The sequence below is a fragment of the Artemia franciscana genome, chromosome 20, assembly GCF_032884065.1.
Source record: "Artemia franciscana chromosome 20, ASM3288406v1, whole genome shotgun sequence".
Lineage (NCBI taxonomy): Eukaryota > Metazoa > Arthropoda > Branchiopoda > Anostraca > Artemiidae > Artemia > Artemia franciscana.
Genome location: NC_088882.1, coordinates 7,666,760 through 7,686,151, shown reverse-complemented (window position 1 = coordinate 7,686,151; position 19,392 = coordinate 7,666,760). Strand labels below are relative to the sequence as shown.

Sequence of the window (19,392 nt, the reverse complement as noted above, 5' to 3'; positions counted from 1 at the left end):
GATTTTGAGAAATAAGGGATGGGGAAGGAGTCCTAGATGCCCTCCAATTTTTCGGTTACATAAAAAGGCAACTATAAATTTGAATTTTTTATTAGTAAAAAATATACGTAACTTAAGAATTAACTTACGTAACAAACTTTTATATTCTTTTATTTTTATTATGTATATGAGGGGGTTTATACCCTAGCTAATACCTCGTTCTTTACACTAAATCGTAACTTTTGTCCCAATTCTTTAAGAATAACCCCTGAATCAGAAAGGCTGTAGAATAAATAGTTGAAATTACTACAAATACTATATCATAAAGAGCGAGGTATTTATCTCCACCTAAATACCTCGCTTTTTATGCTAAAGTATTTTTAGAACCCCCCATATGCGTAATAATCTCTGTTCGTTTTAAGTTTCAATGCTTCTCTTTTCTTTCAATTGAAAAAAACATTTCCATGTTTATTTTTTCATTGTTTTTTTTATAGTAATTTATGGAAAATCCTGCGCCCTCTTCATTGAATTTATGTTGCCCCATGACATATTTCTCCAAGGAAAGATCCTCCACATAGCCCCCTCCACTCAACCCCACCCCCAAAACCAAAAAAAAATCCCCTGAAAACGACTGTACACTTCCCAATAACCATTATTATATGTAAACACTGGTCGAAGTTTGTAACTTGTAGCCCCTCCCCCAGGGACTGTGGGGGAGTAAGTCATTCCAAAAGACATAGTTATTATGGTTTCTGACTATGCGAAACAAAATGGCTATCTCAAAATTTTGATTTGTTGACTTTGGAGAAAAAATGAGCGTGGGAGGGGGCCTAGGTGCCCTCCAATTTTTTTGGTCACTTAAAATGGGCACTAGAACTTTTCAGTTCCGTTAGAATGAGCCCTCTTACCCCTGGGGAAAAGAAAAAAAAAAAACAAATAAACACGCACCCGTGATTTGTCTTTTGGCAAAAAATACGAAATTCCACATTTTTGTAGATAGGAGCTTGAAAATTTTGCTATGGGATTCTCTGATACACCGAATGCGATGGTGTGATTTTCGTTGAGATTCTGTGACTTTTAGGGGGTGTTTTCCCCTATTTTCTAAAATAAGGCAAATTTTTTCAGGCTCGTAACTTTTGATGACAATGACTAAATTTGATGAAACTTATATATTTAAAATCAGCATGAAAATCTGATTCTTTTGATGTATATTTTAGCATCAAAATTCCGTTTTTTAGAGTTTCGTTTACTATTGAGCCGGGTCGCTCCTTACTACAATTCGTTACCACGAAATGTTTGATTCCTGCTGTCTAGCATTGACCTAACTTTATTTTTAGTAATTTCGTGTCAGCAAAATGTTAGTTATTGAGAATTTATCAAAGTTCCTGAAACTTTTGAATAGTTGAGTGCTTTATAGATATTATTAAGGGAAATCGGGATATATTTTTTTTTAATTCCCTTTAGGTCTTATTTGAATCCTCTGTCACCTTGTGAACCACTTTCCGGGGAAAATGCAAGGGTCACTGAAATTGCATCCCCCAGGGAAAGTTGAGGATCCTTCTGGCGATGCTGGCATACATATTATGTACAAGTCCCAACGGTAAATAAAATATTTTATTTTTTGTTCATGCTCTTCCAAATCCGTTAGTTTGAATCAAGGGCGTATCCAGAGCTTTGTACGGGGTGGGGGTATTTTTTCTTAAAAAAATGGCATTTTTTTTGTAATTTTATGAGTCATTAAATATTTCAGAGGAGTTGCGTAAAAACCCGGTAACCCCCCTGGATATAGCCTTGGTTTGAACAATGGCTCAGATGTATATCGTCAATTACTATTAATTTTTAATGTCCTTTATGCCGACACATACAGAAGGAAGCACTTTTAAGTTTTGTTCCGCCTCTTTTGTCTAGAATTACAACCTGGAATGCCAGTTTGAAAGGGCAAAAAATAACGGGTACAAGTAGGCATGTAAGCATAGTGGGGGTCTTTTGGCCTGTACCCCCTTCGAAATCTCAAAGTTTTTTTTTAGATTTGTCCTAAAATTTATTATATTTGCCTATTTGTAAGACTTTCCCAAGTCTGTGCCCCCTCCAAATAATTGATCCATGCCTACTTTCAGTGTATTGAGCAATCGGGTTGTCAGCGTGAGAAATCGATTCGTCAGCTCATTTAAGCTGACTAGAAATTAAAAATCAGTAGCTTCGCATATCAAATGAGTATTCATGCAATAGTTGTTCGTTTGATTTTTTCATTCTTTTTGCATCGCTGGGTTGCGTGACAACACTTTCAAAGCATTGATACTATCATGCGATTTAATGGTTGTCGAAATAGATACACAAACTAGAAGTAACATAAAGGATAACATATCATATACGGTATATGGTTATTAGGCCTATTCACAATGATATACAACCAACTTCAAGATTTAGCTAATGCCGAGCTTTGTACTGTGGTGTAGCTACAAGGGAAGTACGCATGCGGTAGATCTCACCCAAAACAAAATCTAAAATTTTCCAAATTATCAAATTCTAATAATAATTCAGTAATCAAATGGATTTGTTTATTATTACCTCCTCTGAAAAATCTTGCTTGCGTGTGTGGCAGCTGCTTTTTCTTGTTACACCCCTAAAAGAACTAGTATTTAACGTTTAATATATTTTTTTTACGAATATGCGAGTTGTATCTTGTTCCTCATTTCCTACTCTTTATTACTATCAAAATTATTAAGGGATGCCACATAGTTAGGTGACAACCTAAATGGTTTGACCTATACAAATTGTCACAAAGAGTGTATGACCCCAAATGATGGTTTTTACAATTTACCCAAATGACCCAATTTTTACCCAAATTTACCCAATTTTTACCCAAATGACTTTTTTTACAATAAAAAGCTTAATTACTTGCTATAGTGGTCAGAAGCGCAAAGGCGAAATTATGCAGAAAATACTAAATATCACATTTTTTTATTGATAGTGAACAGCAATTTTTTTTTTTTATGGCGGGGTGGCTTTTGTAACTTCCACATTTTTGTATCAATATTTTTATACCATTTTAGTTTCAAAATATTTATTAGAACTTTAGCCCTCACCAGATTCTAGATTAAAGTTACGACCATTTCCACTACCTACCTACGATACATAATTGTCGAGGTTGCCTTTAAATTGCGGGTATTTCTTTGTTAGCACAAGTTTACAGAAGCAATCATTATGCGCCCCCCTCCTCTAAAGAAAATCCTGGATCCGCACCTGTGTGTTGCCCTCCTATGGCTTGCGGATATAAGTTGTAAGTCGAAGTAATAGCAAAGATTTAGCCAATATAAAGAGTTACCTAACACCAGATCTGTTGGTAATATGAAATTATCTGATTGGCTAGTTCTGAATAGCTCAGATAGACAATTTTTCTTCTCCTTCTAACAGTTTGATCATTTGGAGATCATAATCTCCATTATGCATTATCTCCATCCAATTTCAGTCCCTACAGCAACTGAAATGTAACCTTGAGTCCCGTATTATCAAGCAGGGATCAATACCAGTGTTCTACTACAGGGTTAAAACGTTTATCTATCTACTGAGGCTGTTTTTTTTTTTGCTTCCTCTCCACAGATTTTTTTTTGTTTTGAAAATAGTCTTTTTTGGTTTCACATTACTGAAAACCTTTGATAAAATTCCCCCTCCTCAGTTTTGAAAAGTGCTTTTGTGTCCCCCTCCTAATCTCTATAAACTTACGCAACTGTGAAAGAGGCTTTCTCAGTGTAAATTTCTATTTTGTTTCCCTTACAGCTAGGAATACATAACGGAACTCTTTGATTCGCTCACCTCAGCTAAATTACAAAAAAAAGTTCAGATAAATTGAACATCAATAATTGCTTTAGCTGAGTCCAAATTAAAGTACTTACTATTATGGATGGGTCTGATGTTCAAACAGTTCGTGGTAACGAACTGTAGTAAGGAGCGACCCAGCTCAATAGTAACCGAAACTCTAAAAAATGGAATTTGAATACCAATAGTTACATCAAAAGAATCGCATTTCAATGCTGATTTTAAATATATAAGTTTACACCCTCCCAGGAAGTTCCCATTTCCTTTAAATCTTCATTTATGACATCCTCCCAACCCAGACAAGGGCAACCTGCTTTCCGTGTAGCCCCAGACGGTTGGCCAAAAAGGACAATCTTCGATAATCTGTCATCTTCCCCCCCGTATATTTTGGAAAACACGCGTAAATGAATTTTTTGCGTTGTCAATAGTTACATCAAAAGAATCGCATTTTAATGCTGATTTTAAATATATAAGTTCCATCAAGATCAGTTATACCCATCAAAAGTTACGAGCCTGAGAAAATTTGGAAATTTGGAGAAAATACGCAAATTAATTCGTAAGTTACGTATATTTTTTACAAATGAAAACGTTTGTAAAAAATTAAAGGTTCTAGTTGCTTTTTTAAATAATCGAAAAACTGGAGGGCAACTAGGCCTCCTCCCTCGCTCCTTTTTCTCAAAACTATCCGATTAATTGCAATTAATTAATATGAAAATTTCGTTTTAATTATTTATGCGCGGAGAGCCGAGATCAAAACATGTATTAATTCAAAAACGTCCAGAAATTAAATAAAAAACAAGTTTTTTTAAATGAAAGTAAGGAGCAACACTAAAACTTAAAACGAACAGAAATTACTTCGTATATGAAAGGGGCTGCTTCCTCATCAACGCCCCGCTCTTTACGCTAAAGTTTCTTTAGCATAAAAGTTTCTTAGCGTTTAGTTTCTGCATATTTCACGTTTTTGTTTCAATATGTTTGTAAAGGCAAGTTTTTATTGTGAACATTTTTATTTGAAATGTTAGGAAAAATCTGGAAGTTTATGTTAAAATTATAACTAAAATTATAAATGGATTTAGAAAAATATTTCTTTTGGTATTAAAATTTAAAAATCATATTTAATTTATTTTCGTTGAAAATAGAACACATACTACTACTACTACTACTACTACTACTACTACTACTACTACTACTACTACTACTACTACTACTACTACTACTACTACTACTAATAACTCACTGCAGCACCAAGACGCTTGAGGCCAACACAGCTACCCACGCTCCTCCTCCAACCTAATCTATTTAAAGCCTCCCTCTTTACACCCTCCCAGGAAGTTCCCATTTCCTTTAAATCTTCATTTATGACATCCTCCCAACACAGACAAGGGCGACCTGCTTTCCGTGTAGCCCCAGACGGTTGGCCAAAAAGGACAATCTTCGGTAATCTGTCATCCTCCCCCCGTATATTTTGGAAAACACGCGTAAATGAATTTTTTGCGTTGTCATTGAAAAAACAAGAAACACGACTAAGTTGCCCCTTAGACTTTGAAAAACACTCCCCCCCCCCCCGAGTATTTCCATTAATTGACGAAACTGTGCATAAGTGTACTTTACCGATGTATTAAAGTGGGCATCAGAGTTTTTCTGAAGATAGCAGGTCTGATATTGCAAGCAGGTTTTTCTTAGCCCAGTATTTTAATATTTATTGTTATTATAATCTTGAATTTGCACATCAATTTCGTTTCGAGGTGGTGGGGGAGTATTTCAGTGAAAGATATTTATTTAAAAAGAACAATCGTATTAGTCGTAGAATTTCAGGAATGGATATGGTTCTGAAGTCCTCTTTGGGTATATAACTGCTTTGTTCTAAGAGCCAAAACTTCTTACAGATGTTCCTTAAAACTCCCTAGGTGAGACATCCGTGCAGTTTCATGCCTCAATTGGTGGATCCCAAGTAAAACAATAGTTTAGCATACATCATAAATGGGAGTCCATCTTAATTTTAGATAAGATTGCTGTCCGTTAAAAAAAAAGAAAAAAAAATCAAAATTTTAGCCCTCGTCTTAGATCCATCCTTGACTAGCTTTGATAAATTAATAGTTAACTATTAAAATTGTAATTCATGTTTTATGTTATTTGATGTCACTTGAAATCCTTAGCATAAAATATTATGTTTCAGAGCTTGAGTTTTAGGAAGAGAACTGTTGAAACAAAAACAGGTTCTTGTTGGTTGTTCTGTGAAGATGAAGAACATCGTGCGTCAATTTCGCAAAAATTTTTAAAATAAGAGATTTTCACGAGCCCGCGTTTGGTGTTTATCTACCTATTGCTTAACGAAGAAGAGGAGGAAGAGCGTGGAGACCATAACTTCCAAAGGAAAATTGCTAGATAATTATTGTGCAATAAGAACAAAAGCGATAAAAGTGAAATTGTTGGATTCAATGTTATCCCCTTATTGCTATAAAAATTTAGAAATGCAATTTTTTACTGTGTGTATATATATATATATATATATATATATATATATATATATATATATATATATATATATATATATATATATATATATATATATATATATATTACTTATCTTAAAATTTGCTTCTGCATATAATGTGAATATATTATGACATCACAGGCAGCCCAATAGCGCTGCATAAGTAAAGAGCGATGTGGCCAGATTTTTTTTGTCCTTGAGGATGACCCCCCATAGCCTATACCCCCATAGCCTACAGGGTAATTGTTGTAAGTTATGCCCAGGGGGTATATAAAGTTCGTATAAAAAGGGTGGTTGTAGAAACTTCGGAGGAGATTCATTGGATTGGTAATCAGATTAACCTATAGTATGGATTGGTAATCAGGTAATCTATAATAGCTAAAATATCATTGAAATTTTTAAAGGAGCCAATTCAATTCGAAATTACAAGTTCTGGTGCCTGTCAACCCCCCACAATTTTGTAATCGGCCCATTATGCTTTAAAACTAAATGTTACTTCAAAATAAATAAAAAGAATTGTGTTGATGGTTGCCAATAATGGGTACACTTCAGCAACATATCGAGAAGGAATGGGGCTAGTAAGTTAATACTTTTGGATATTACTATTACTACTTCGGCTTTTACAATTTAAATAAATAAAAAGAGTGTGAGTGTATCCAAGTTGTCAAAGTGCTTAGATAGAATATTTTGGAAGTGATATTAAGTTTTACTTTTCATGTCAATTTTAGAAGCTACAAAATTAAGTTAAAAAATACTGTTTTTTGTCAGGATTAAAAAATGCTGAAAAAGTTTCTCCAACACACATATAGCAACCCATGCTATGGACTCTTATAGAAAATTAAATAAAAAAAAACAAGTTTTTTTTAGCTGAAAGTAAGGAGCGACATTAAAACTTAAAACGAACAGAAATTACCTCGTATATGAAAGGGGCGGCTTCCTCATCAACGCCCCGCTCTTTACGCTAAAGTTTGACATTTCTCTCAACTCTGCTTTTTAAAACAATAAAAAACTTTAGCGTAAAGAGCGGGGCGTTGATGAGGAAGCAGCCCCTTTCATATAAGAAGTAATTTCTGTTCGTTTTAACGAACAAATTTCTGTTCGATAGATGAGTCAATAGATTGATTTAAAAGGAAAAATCAAAAGCTTAATGCCGGTCAGGATTTAAAATAATAGCTCTGAGTCACGAGGTCCTTCTAAATTACAAAATTCATTAAGATCCGATCACCCACTCGTAAGATATAAATACCACATTTTTTCTAATTTTTCCTCTCCCTTCAGCCCCGCAGATGATCTAATTGGGGAAAACGGCTTTATCAAGTCAATTTGTGCAGCTCCCTGACACGCCTACCAATTTTCATCGTCCTAGTACGTCCAGAAGCACCAAAATCGCCAAAGCACTGAACCCTACCCCCTAACTCCCCCAAAGAGATTGGATCCAGTACAGTTACGTCAATCACGTATCTACAACATTTCCTTATTCTACCCCCCAAGTTTCATCGATTTCTCCACTACAAGCGTATTCAAAAATTCCCGGTTTCCCCCTCCAACTCCCCCCAATGTTAACAGATCTGGTCAGGATTTGAAATAGGAGTTCTGAGACATGAGCTCCTTCTAAATATAAAATCTTATTAAGATCTGGTCACCCATTCTTAAGTTAAAAATGCCTCAATTTTTCTAATTTTTCAAAATCAACACCCTCCAGCTCCTCCAAAGAGAACAGATCCATTCCAACTATGTCAGTCACGTATCTATAGCTGGTTTTTACTCTTCCCATCAAGTTTCATCCCGATCTCTCTACTCCAAGCGTTTTCCAAGATTTCCGTCTTCCCCCTCCGACCCCCTATGTCCCCAGATCCGATTTGAATTGAAAACGGAGCTTCTGAGACATAAGATCCTTCTATATATCAAGTTTTATTAAGATCTGATCACCCATTCGTAAGATAAAGATACCTCAATTTCCAAGTCTTCCAAGAATTCTGGTTTCCCCCTCCTACTCCCCCCAATGTCCCTGGATCTGGCCGGGATTTAAAATAAGAGCTCTAAAGCACAAAATCCTTCTAAATATCAAATTTTATTTAAATCTGATCACCCCTGTTCGTAAGTTACAAATACCTCATTTTTTCTAATTTTTCCGAACTACTCCCCCCTCTAACTACACCAAAGAGAGCAGATCCAGTCCGGTTATGTCAGTCACGTATCTTGTACATCTTTTTATTCTTCCCACCAAGTCTCATCCTAATCTCTCCGCTTTATGTGTTTTCCAAGATTTCCGGTCCCCCTCCCCAATGACGCTGGATACGCCGGGACTTAAATAAGAGATCTGAGTTACGAGGTCCTTCTAAATATGAAATTTCATTAAGATCCGCTCACTCCTTCGCAAGTTAAAAATACCATATTTTTTCTAATTTTTCAGAATTAACCCTTCCCCCCTCCAAATCCCCCAAATAGAGCAGATCCGTTCCGGCTATGTCAATCACGTATCTTGGAATTGTTTTTATTCTTCCCACCAAGTTTCATCCTGATCTCTCCGTTTTAAGTGTTTTCCAAGGTTTCCGGCTCCCCTCAGCTCCCCCCAGTGACTCTGGACCCGGTTGGGATTTAAAATAAGAGATCTGACTTACGAGGTCCTTCTAAATATTAAATTTGATTAAGATCTGGTGACTCCTTCGTAAGTTAAAAATACTTCATTTTTTCTAGTTTTTCAGAATTACCCCCCCCCCCCATCTCCCCCAAATAGAGCGGACCTGTTCCGATTGTGTCAATCACGTATCTAGGACATCTGCTTATCTTTCCCACCTAGTTTCATCCCGATCCCTCAACTCTAAGCGTTTTCCAAGATTTTAGGTCCCCCCCCCAACTCCCACAAATGTCACCAGATCCGGTCAGGATTTAAAACAAGAGCTCTAAAGCAAAAGATCCTTCTAAACGACCAATTTCATTAAATCCGATTACCTGTTCGTAAGTTAAAAATACCTCATTTTTTTATTTTTTCCGATTTAAACGCCCCCACCCCACTCACCCGCAGATGGTCGAATAAGGGAAAAGAAAATTTCTAATTTAATTTGGTCTGGTTCCTGATACGCCAGCCTATTTTCATCCTCCTAGTTTACCTGGAAGTGCCTAAAGTAGCAAAACCGGGAAAGACAGACAGACAGACCGACAGATCGACAGAATTTGTGATTGCTATATGTCACTTGGTAGATACCAAGTGCCATAAAACTGAAAAGATACAAAATATTATTTTTCCATAAAAAGGACTATGTCAATAGAAAACGAACAGAAATTAATTTAATTTTTTTGCATGAAAGTAGTGCTTTTGAAGTAGGTGCTATTTAAGCGGTAGTGAAGAAAAGTAACTATTTAACAAACATACTCTTAGGTAAATCTAAAAACACAAAAAAAATAAATTGTTTACATTATAAACAATCATAAATATAGTTTTGATGCTTGACTCTTACTAAAATTAAATAAAAAAAACAAGTTTTTTCAACTGAAAGTAAGGAGTGTCATCAAAACTTAAAACGCACAGAAATTACTTCGTATATGAAAGAGGCTGCTTCCTCATCAACGCCCCGCTCTTTACGCTAAAGTTTGACTCTTTCTCTCAATTCTTCTTATTAAAACAGTAAAAAACTTTAGCGTAAAGAGCGGGGCGTTGATGAGGAAGCAGCCTCTTTCATATACGAAGTAATTTCTGTGCGTTTTAAGTTTTGATGTCATTCCTTACTTTCAGTTGAAAAAACTTGTTTTTTTTATTTAATTTCTGAACGTTTTTGAATCAATGCATGTTTTGATTTTGGCTCTCCGCAGAGGAATAATCAAAACGAAATTTGCATATTTTTTTTTTTTTTTTGGCTCAATGGCTTTCTCATAATTTTGATCGAATGATTTTGAGAAAAAAGAATGGGGGACGAAGCCTAGTTGCCCCCCGATTTTTTGGTTAATTAAAAAGGCAACTAGAACTTTTAATTTTTTACGAATCTTTTTATTGGTAAAAGATTTACGTAACTTATAAATTAGCTTACGTAAAGAACTTTTGTATTCTCATGTTTTTATTACCTATATGAGGGGATTCGCCCCATCGTCAGTACCTCGCTCTTTACACTAAAGCTTAAATTTTATCCCAATTCATTAAGAATTACCCCCTGAATCACAAAAGCCGTAGAATAAGTAGTTGAAATTACCGAAAATACTTTAGCGTAAAGAGCGAGGTATTAGAAGGACGTGAGCCCCTCATATGGGTAATAATTTCTGTTTGTTTTAAGTTTTATTGCTGTTCCTTACTTCCAGCTGAAAAAGCTTTTTCACTTTTATTTTTTAATTGTTTTTTTTTTTTAAATAATGCTAGTAAATCCTGCTCTCCCTTCATGGAAATTTTCTTCTCCCATTACAAATTCTCGAAGGAAAGTTCCCCCAGCATATCCCCCTCTTCTCAACCCCTCCCCCAAACCAAAAAAATCCTCCTGAAAACGCCTGTATACTTCCCAATAACCATTACTATATGTAAGCACAGGTCAAAGTTTGTAACTTGTTGCCCCTCCCACGGGGACTGTGGGGGAGTAAGTCGTCCCCAAAGACATAGTTATAAGGTTTTTCGACTACGCTGAATAAAATGACTATCTCAGGATTTTGATCCCGTGACTTTGGGAAAATAATTAGCGTGGGAGGGGGCCTAGGTGCCCTCCAATTTTTTTGGTCACTTAAAAAGGGCACTAGAACTTTTCATTTCCGTTAGAATGAGCCCTCTTGCAACATTCTAGGACAACTGGGTCGATACGATCACCCCTGGAAAAAAAAACAACAAAAAAAACAAAAAAACAAATAAACACGCATCCGTGATCTGCCTTCTGGCAGAAAATGCAAAATTCCACATTTTTGTAGATAGGAGCTCGAAACTTCTACAGTAGGGTTCTCTGATACGCTGAATCTGATGGTGTGATTTTCGTTAAGATTCTATGACTTTTAGGGGGCGTTTCCCCCTATTTTATAAAATAACGCAAATTTTCTCAGGCTCGTAACTTTTGATGGGTAAGACTAAACTTGATGAAACTTATATATTTAAAACCAGCATTAAAATGCGATTCTTTTGATGTAGCTATTGGTATCAAAATTCCATTTTTTAGAGTTTTGGTTACTGTTGAGCCGGGTCGCTCCTTACTACAGTTCGTTACCACGAACTGTTTGATTGTCAGCAATGAGTTGCTTGAGACAACAGTAGTATAGCATAAACACGCTTTAGGGTGGGCAAAGGTGAATGTCGTATGCACTCGGCTTTTTTCAGCCAGAGTCACCACTAATGATGCAGTATATATCCCCCCTCCACTTTCCCCAACACCCACACCCAGCAGAGGACGCCCAATCTCATAATTGAACCAAGCTCTTTTCAGTTAGCCCCGGGTATCGCGCTATTCATTTGCTCGTAGTTTTGAATTGATTTTTGTCTTCTCAGTACTAAACTTATAATATAATGTTTTATTGAAATATTATTTATGATTGTATATTAAATTGATTTGCTTCTTAGTTTGCGAAATTATATTAATAAATAGCTTTGATATCAGTGGACTACAAAAAGCTGAAACAAAAACCATAGACTGCGCAATAGTGCTGTCTAAGTAAAAATACAGGATAAAGTCAAAGTATTATCCCAGATTGTGACATCGTATTGTGTCATATTCCTCACATTTAAATTTCGGCAATATTTTGAATTTAAAAGTATTTGAAAAATAAACTTAGAATTATCAACTTCTCCGTTAGGCATTGTTTAACAAAAGAATATCCAGAAAATCTGAACAAATCTGGCATCATTGCGGCAGAAACCGTAAACTGATTATAAATTGCACGGGATGCCAATTGGAAGGGAAATTGATTCTTAGAGTTTAAAAATTACCTTTTCCTTTATATCTCTGTTTAAAAAAATGTGTTATTTAGGGTAAGGGGTATACATTTCCAGTGGGAGTTACACGGATTATCGTTTTTATGTTTATAATTTCCCTTCATAAGCAAAGAACAGTCTTCTAGTGATGCATGATAAAATTGACAACAATAGAAAAAGCAAACGGGTTGGTACCGCTTACGTGCCCGCAAAATTTTCTAAATTGTGAGAAGAATATACATATTTTGTTTAAATTCACTTTAGGCTATTGTCAGCAGATATTTCGTACAACATGCTGATACAAAGATATATGTCCTACAAGTAGTGCTGACGTTGTGTGAAATGGGACCAATTTTAGTCATAATTTTTAGCACATTTATGTCAGTTCTTTTTTTGGAGCTGGTTGAAAGAAATATATAGATTAAATCAATAAAATAAATAATAAATAAATAATAAATAAATAAAAATAGCAAGAAGTCATCATATTATTGCACATAGAGGTAGTTAAATATTTATGCGTTAGCAATTGAATCCGAAACACGAGGAATAGGACTTATCATAGCTTATTAGGCATTTCAATAACAAAGAAGAGAATCAGAGTTTCCACTAAACGCTAAAATAAAAATTAATACAAATAAATGATTCCTGGAGCGGATACCCCTCTACCATATTCCATGACCAAGCTACAACCGATTCAGCATGTCTATTTATTGTGCGAATATCATTATAAAAAGCACTAAGTCTTATTATCTTTTTTAAAGATTTCTTTTTCATTGAGGAAATTAAATTCACTGTACATATCCCTTCTTATTATTCAATGATTCCATTTCTGTCCTGTAAGCAGATGTAGAGAGTGTATTCAATTCCACTTTTGAAAGTTTTAAAACAAGAGAATCTAATCCTGAACTGATAAATCTTAGGAAATAAAATCATGGAAAAAATTGTCCTGAGTAAATTGTGGCGAAACAAGAAGCATAGAACATTTTAAAATTTTATCATTAACTAGGCTCACAATTTTACCTGATGATAAGGTTTCACACGAAGTATATTTGGACAAATTTTAATGTGGAACAAGATAGGAAGTGCAATGGACCGCTATTTTTTTAATTTTCCTTATGTTAAAATAAATAAAAAAAAATTATCTGATGAAAATAAAGAGCAAATTTGACAGTTAAACGACAACATTTTTAAAAGCTACTTAATATATTATAATTGTTTCCAAATTATGGGGGAGGCAACTGCCCCCTTGCCCACACCTCTGTCAACGATGTCACTGCATATCACTATCAATAAATAAATGAAATTCAAAATGAACATAAATTACCATAAATAGACAAGTCAAACTCAAAACGAGCAAAAATTAATATGAGTTGGGCCGATAACCCTCATGCCTTCTCAAGAGCAAAACAAAATTTGTGCTTTACGTAAAACGAAATATTTGGAAATGTTTCCTCTTTTCTTATTTTCATAAATACAAAACTATTAAAACTTTCAAGGAATAAATATCATTATATGTCAATTAAACTGACAATCCAATGCCATTTGTTGTTGTTTAAGGTATTGAATACCTTTAAACTATTTCAAAATAATCCAATGCACTCAGCCCACGAAATGCCAGTTCGAATGCTGTTCGGTTGTTGCCAGTCGGTAGACTGTATGCAATAAAAGTTGTTTCCTAATTCATATCTAAAGTTTAACAGATTCTTTAGATATTCCCCCTAGAACTTTTTCCATGAAAAAAGTTGTAATATATTAATGCATACTATGGTGTCATTTACGGTCATTTTGTATGGTGTATGTCATTTTTGTATGTCAGTGTATGGTGCAATTCTTGAAGGGTTAAAATGATTCTTGATCTTGGAAAAAAGTTGTAATATATTAATACGTACTATGGTGTCATGTACTATTTACTCGTACTATTTGTATGACTTTACGCAAAACTGGAATATTCTTGGAGGGTTAAAATGATATTCAGATCTTGGAATAATGACGCAAGATTTTTATTGAATGGTAAATATCATATTTTATCACCTAAATCTACTTGTAGCATAAAATTAACCGCGATTGCTACTTTGATGCTATGGAGTAACGTGGTCCCTTTTAAAAGAGTGATGCCGAGGAAGATGCGAATTTTGGCCTTCCATGTTATGGAATAATGTGGTCCCTTGTAAAAAAGTGATGCAGAGGGAGATGCAAATTTTGGCCTTCCATATTATGGAATAATGTGGTCCCTTATAAAAGAGTGATACCGAGGGAGATGCAAAACTTGGCCTGCAAATGGAGATGCAAATACTTGTAATATTTTTAATTTGCTAACAGTGAAAGAGTATTAGTAAATATATGCATGTAAATGAGTAGTTTAAAATTATTGAGGCTTCACTTCTTAAATGTCATATCAAGTAACATAAGATTCTTCTTGTTATTGTTTAAATTATGAAGTTTTAAGGGTAGTACAACATTTCCTTGGAGTTTTGAAAGAAGGGTCTAAGTCCACTTTTCCTAACTTTACAGGAGACCAAAATGAAAATAAAAACACACAATAAAAAAATCTTGCTCACGAATCAGAATTTAAGAAACATGAAACATTAAAGACTTATCCCTAGTTAAATTCAATCACAATTCCATGGAAATGTTCAAATTGCTGAATTGTTCGTTAACAAGAAGATAAAGGACTTTCGCTCTTTTTACACCCTTTTGGAATAATCTATAACTCAGTCAGAATCAAAGATAAGCCCATTTTGAATAAGCCATTCGATAGATCACTTCGAGTTCTTTCGAACCAAATTTTCGAAAAAAGTTGCATCTGACCCTTTTTGTAAAATTCCACAGATTTTGTCTGTGTTGTCACGTTAAACTGTTATATAAATAATCAAAACTAGTTAGTTAAATTTGACCATGCTTGGCATCAAAAATTTCAAATATTAAAAACGTGTTCAAAGACAGCTAACCCTTCAAATGAGAGCTAAGCTTTCTTGACCTGTTTTGAGCCAGATGTTGTTAGCTGAGTTTTGACCCAAATTTCTTTTCTTGATTCTTGTACGATCTAGCCCCTACCTAATATTCTTCTAGAAAATTTTTCTGATGCTCAATCGTAATTAAATATACCCAAGTATGATAAAAATATAATACTTTAGAAACAAAATCGGGCTATATACTTGCAAAATAGGGGACGTGGGTAAAGCATAGCGGGTCTGCATGCCTACTATGATTAAATATAAAAAAACTAGTTTTTTAACTGAAAGTAAGGAGCGACATTAAAGCTTAAAACGAACAGAAATTACTCCGTATATGAAATGGGCCGTTCCTTCATCAACACCCCTCCCTTTACGCTAAAGTTTGACTCTTTTTCTCAACAATACTTTTTAAAACATTAGAAAACTTTAGTATAAAGAGCGGGGCGTTGAGGAGGGAACAGCCCCTTTCATATACGGAGTAATTTCTGTTCGTTTTAAGTTTCAATGTCGCTCCTTACTTTCAGTTGAAAAAAAACTTGTTTCGTTATTCAATTTCTGAACGTTTTTGAATTAAGGCGTGTTTTGATTTTGGCTCTCCGCAAATGAATAATTAAAACGAAATTTGCACATAAACTTTTTTTTTTGGCTGAATAGCTTTCTCATATTTTTGATCGGACAATCTTGAGAAAAACAGGAGTGGGGGAGGAGGCCTAGTTACCCTTATAAAGGCAACTATAACCTTTAGTTTTTTACGAACGTTTTTTATTAGTAAAAAATATACCTAACTTACGAATTAACTTACGTAACGAACTTCTATATTTGCATATTTTTATTACGTATATGAGGGGGATGCGCCCCCCCCCCTCAATGCCCTGCTCTGTACATTAAAGCTTAAATTAAGTCCCAATTCCTTAAGAATGACCCCTGTATCACAAAGGCCGTAGAATAAATAGTTGAAATTACTAAAAATACTTTAGCGAAAATAGTGAAGTATTAGGAAAAGGTGAACCCCCCCCCCATATGCGTTGTAATTTCTGTTCGCTTTCAGTTTTAAAGCTGCTCCTTACTTTCAGTTGAATAAACTTTTTCATATTTTTTTTAAATACTAGAAAATCCTGGGCCCCCTTCATGGAAATTATCTTCCCCCATGACAAATTCCTCAATGGAAAGTTCCTGTACATTTCCCAATAACCATTACTATATGTAAATACTGGTCACAGTTTGTAACTTGCAGCCCCTCCCACGGGGACTATGAGGGAGTAAGTCGTCCCTAAAGACATAGTTATCAGTTTTTTTTTACTATGCTGAGTAAAATGGCCATCTCAGAATTTTGATCCGGTGGCCTTGGAAAAAATCAGCGTGGGAGGGGACCTAGTTACCCTCCAATTTTTGGTCACTTAAAAAGGTCACTAGAACTTTTAATTTGTGTTAGAATGAGCCCCCTTGTGACATTCTTGGACTACTGGGTCGATACGATCACCCCTGGAAAAAAAAAAACATAAAACAAATAAACACAAAAACAGAAAACAAATAAACAAAAATACAAAATTCCACATTTTTGTAGATAGGAGTTTACCACGAACTGTTTTATAGGTACAATTGTTTGGCATATTATAAAGTAAAAATTGTTTTCTAACTTCAAACTGTCCAAATACTTTACCCCCCGACCCTAATATGCAAATATATAGCCCAAATTATATATTTTACATATATTCTGTCACTTCTCTTTATCTTGTCTCGCGCTAAGCTGAAATAAACTAACGAAAAAAACGGTTTTATAATGTGTCAATGAATAAACAACATGAACGGTAGGGGCTATATCATACAAGTAACCTTTTTTTACCATGGTGCCAAAACCAAAAACAAGTTTTTGGTGCATTTTTCAATATTCTTTTTCATTAAAAACATATATTGTTGTGTAAGTTTCTACGTAGCAGTCAGATTTTACTATTCTTTGTGCTTCAAAAGTAATAGAAAATGAAACTCACTTTATTAAGTTCTCAAAACCTCTTCCGTCAACATCACTCACGGATATTTGTCCTCGTGGAGCCCAAATATCCTGTGAGAACATGGCCTTGAACACAGGGTTATTTTCCTCAATAATTTTCCTTTGTGCAGGAACCCTCCAGACATTTTTCGGCTCTGTTTCTACTAAGAATAATACGTCATAGGAGTTTGACCTTAAGATGGTGCTGCTTTTCCTAAAATGGAGAAATTGTAATAATAAACAATTAATCATAGAATTTTTCCAATTATGCCGGTAAAATTTTGATAAAATCCTTGCTTCTTTTTCCAAAAAAATACGAGCGCCCTAATTACTATAGTTCCTTCAAGTGCCATTTTGCTTTTCAAAGTCGTTAAGGGTTCGGACATCAACACGTCTAAAGCTAGAACAGCCACAGAATGCAATATTTTGAAATCTTTGACAGCGGCTATATATTCTAACCGGTTAGATAGATCGGTTAAACTGGTTAAATAGACAATTTAATAATGTGTTCTTCCACAGCTATAAGAGCGTAAACAAGCAAATGATAAGCTATTGGTTTCACAGGAAAGGTAGCATGTCTTTGGAAAATCATCAGGGATTCCTAAAGAATGGATACTCAAAACATTTTCCAAAGTGGGGGGAAGGGGGCAGGTGCAAGTAGGAGCTGCTTTTTTTTTTTTACCAAAATTTAAAGTGGAATATTTCTGATTTTCCAATTATATGTATTTGTTTCAATGTCTTATTGTTTCACAAGGGGTATTGACCCTTTGCCCCTCTTGTCGGCGTCCATGGGAGACCCATATATTAGCAATCAATTAACATATTGAGCGCAGTAAGCAACTTCACGTGGTGGTGTTAATTCATAGATATGGTATCCAAAAAAGGGTATTTTTAAAATCTCGGAGAGGAGAAAAAGAAGGATTTCCAAAATCTACGGAAACGGTAAAAATATGGATGAGGGGAGGGGGGAGAGGGTTCACTCCCCATTTAAACCTGAATCCACAAATATTAAACTGAAAGCATCTCAACCTACAGAAAATCCCCTCAAAATAAAAAGTCAGGCTGAAATCACAGGAATTGAACGCTAAACTAGAAAGAAATCCTAGATTGAAAGCTGACGCTAAATACACCATTATTGAACTAGTGCGACCCATTTTGACTTCAAAAACGCTATGTCTGTACAGTCTGATAGCTTGGTTCAGACATACTTCAATTTTCTCTTCGGTAACCTTACGTCACAAGAAGACAAAATCTTTTCGTGAGTTGATATTCGGCCCACTCGTATGAAATTGGCTAAGTAATTTTTTTATTAAATGAGAGAAAACTAGCTGGTAATGTAAAGAGTTTTTTTCTATATTTATGGTTCTGGAAATACCCAGGAATTTTACTTTCAATTAAGCTAGCTTGCAGTGTTTAGTTTCAATTCAGTAATTACTTACTTTCAATTCACTAGCCAGAACTTGCAGAGCAGCATTCCTTTTCTTGAGCAATATATACTTTCTAACTTCATTTTTCTCATAACTATACATCATAGACCAAGACTTAATATGGGCAAACAATTCATCAAAAATTTCGAAATATCAAAAACAATAGCTTAGTCAAAAAATCACTCAGGAAATTAAACAATGTTAAACTGTAAGCTGAATTCAGTGCTACTGTCTCTCTAGGCTTGCCTGCCTTACAAAAATTATTACAAAAACTTAAAGTTCGATATGAAATTATTACCCAGCTGAAGGAGAATTTATAATATTTTTGATATGTTTTTTCCCAAAAAATATGATTCTTATAAATATAAATTACAAAAAATTATTTTTACATGAAATCTTAATTAGCTCATTGTTTATAAAATGCTGCTCATTATGCAGTTTTTTAGAATCTATATCAAATAAAGTTGAAAATCGTGTATAACATATATTCTACAACGAAATTGCCGAAACGTAGAGTTGCAACACAGACAAATTGACCAAATACATATTTAATAAAAGGAGAATTCTGTATTATTTTTCCTATTTTTAAATATGGTCTATTATAATAAATATTTTGATTGGTCTGATTAAAATGCGTTAAGATAAAATTACCCTTTATAATCGGAAAAGTTGATTTTTCGCATAGAAAAAAAAATAGATTCACGTCCTATACAAAGGAACATCAAAGTCAAGATAGGTCATTACATGAGTACAGGGCACCTTCTTGGTTAAGAGGTTAGACAATTTTTGGAAATTTGGGTACCTTTTATATGACAAACAGATTTGGGAAAACTGAATTCAAAGAAACGTGAGGGAATTTTAAT

General features: G+C 34.6%; 1 protein-coding gene across 4 annotated transcripts in view; it reads right to left on the bottom strand.

The window, feature by feature from the left end:
• LOC136040389 (BTB/POZ domain-containing protein 6-like) overlaps window positions 1–19,392 on the bottom strand; it is a 396,184-nt gene that overhangs the window by 16,563 nt on the left and 360,229 nt on the right. For all 4 annotated transcript variants that reach the window (XM_065724657.1, XM_065724660.1, XM_065724658.1 and 1 more), the window contains exon 3: window positions 17,104–17,316. In XM_065724657.1, coding sequence (XP_065580729.1) covers window positions 17,104–17,316 — 213 coding nt within the window. The remainder of the gene's footprint in view (window positions 1–17,103; window positions 17,317–19,392) is intronic.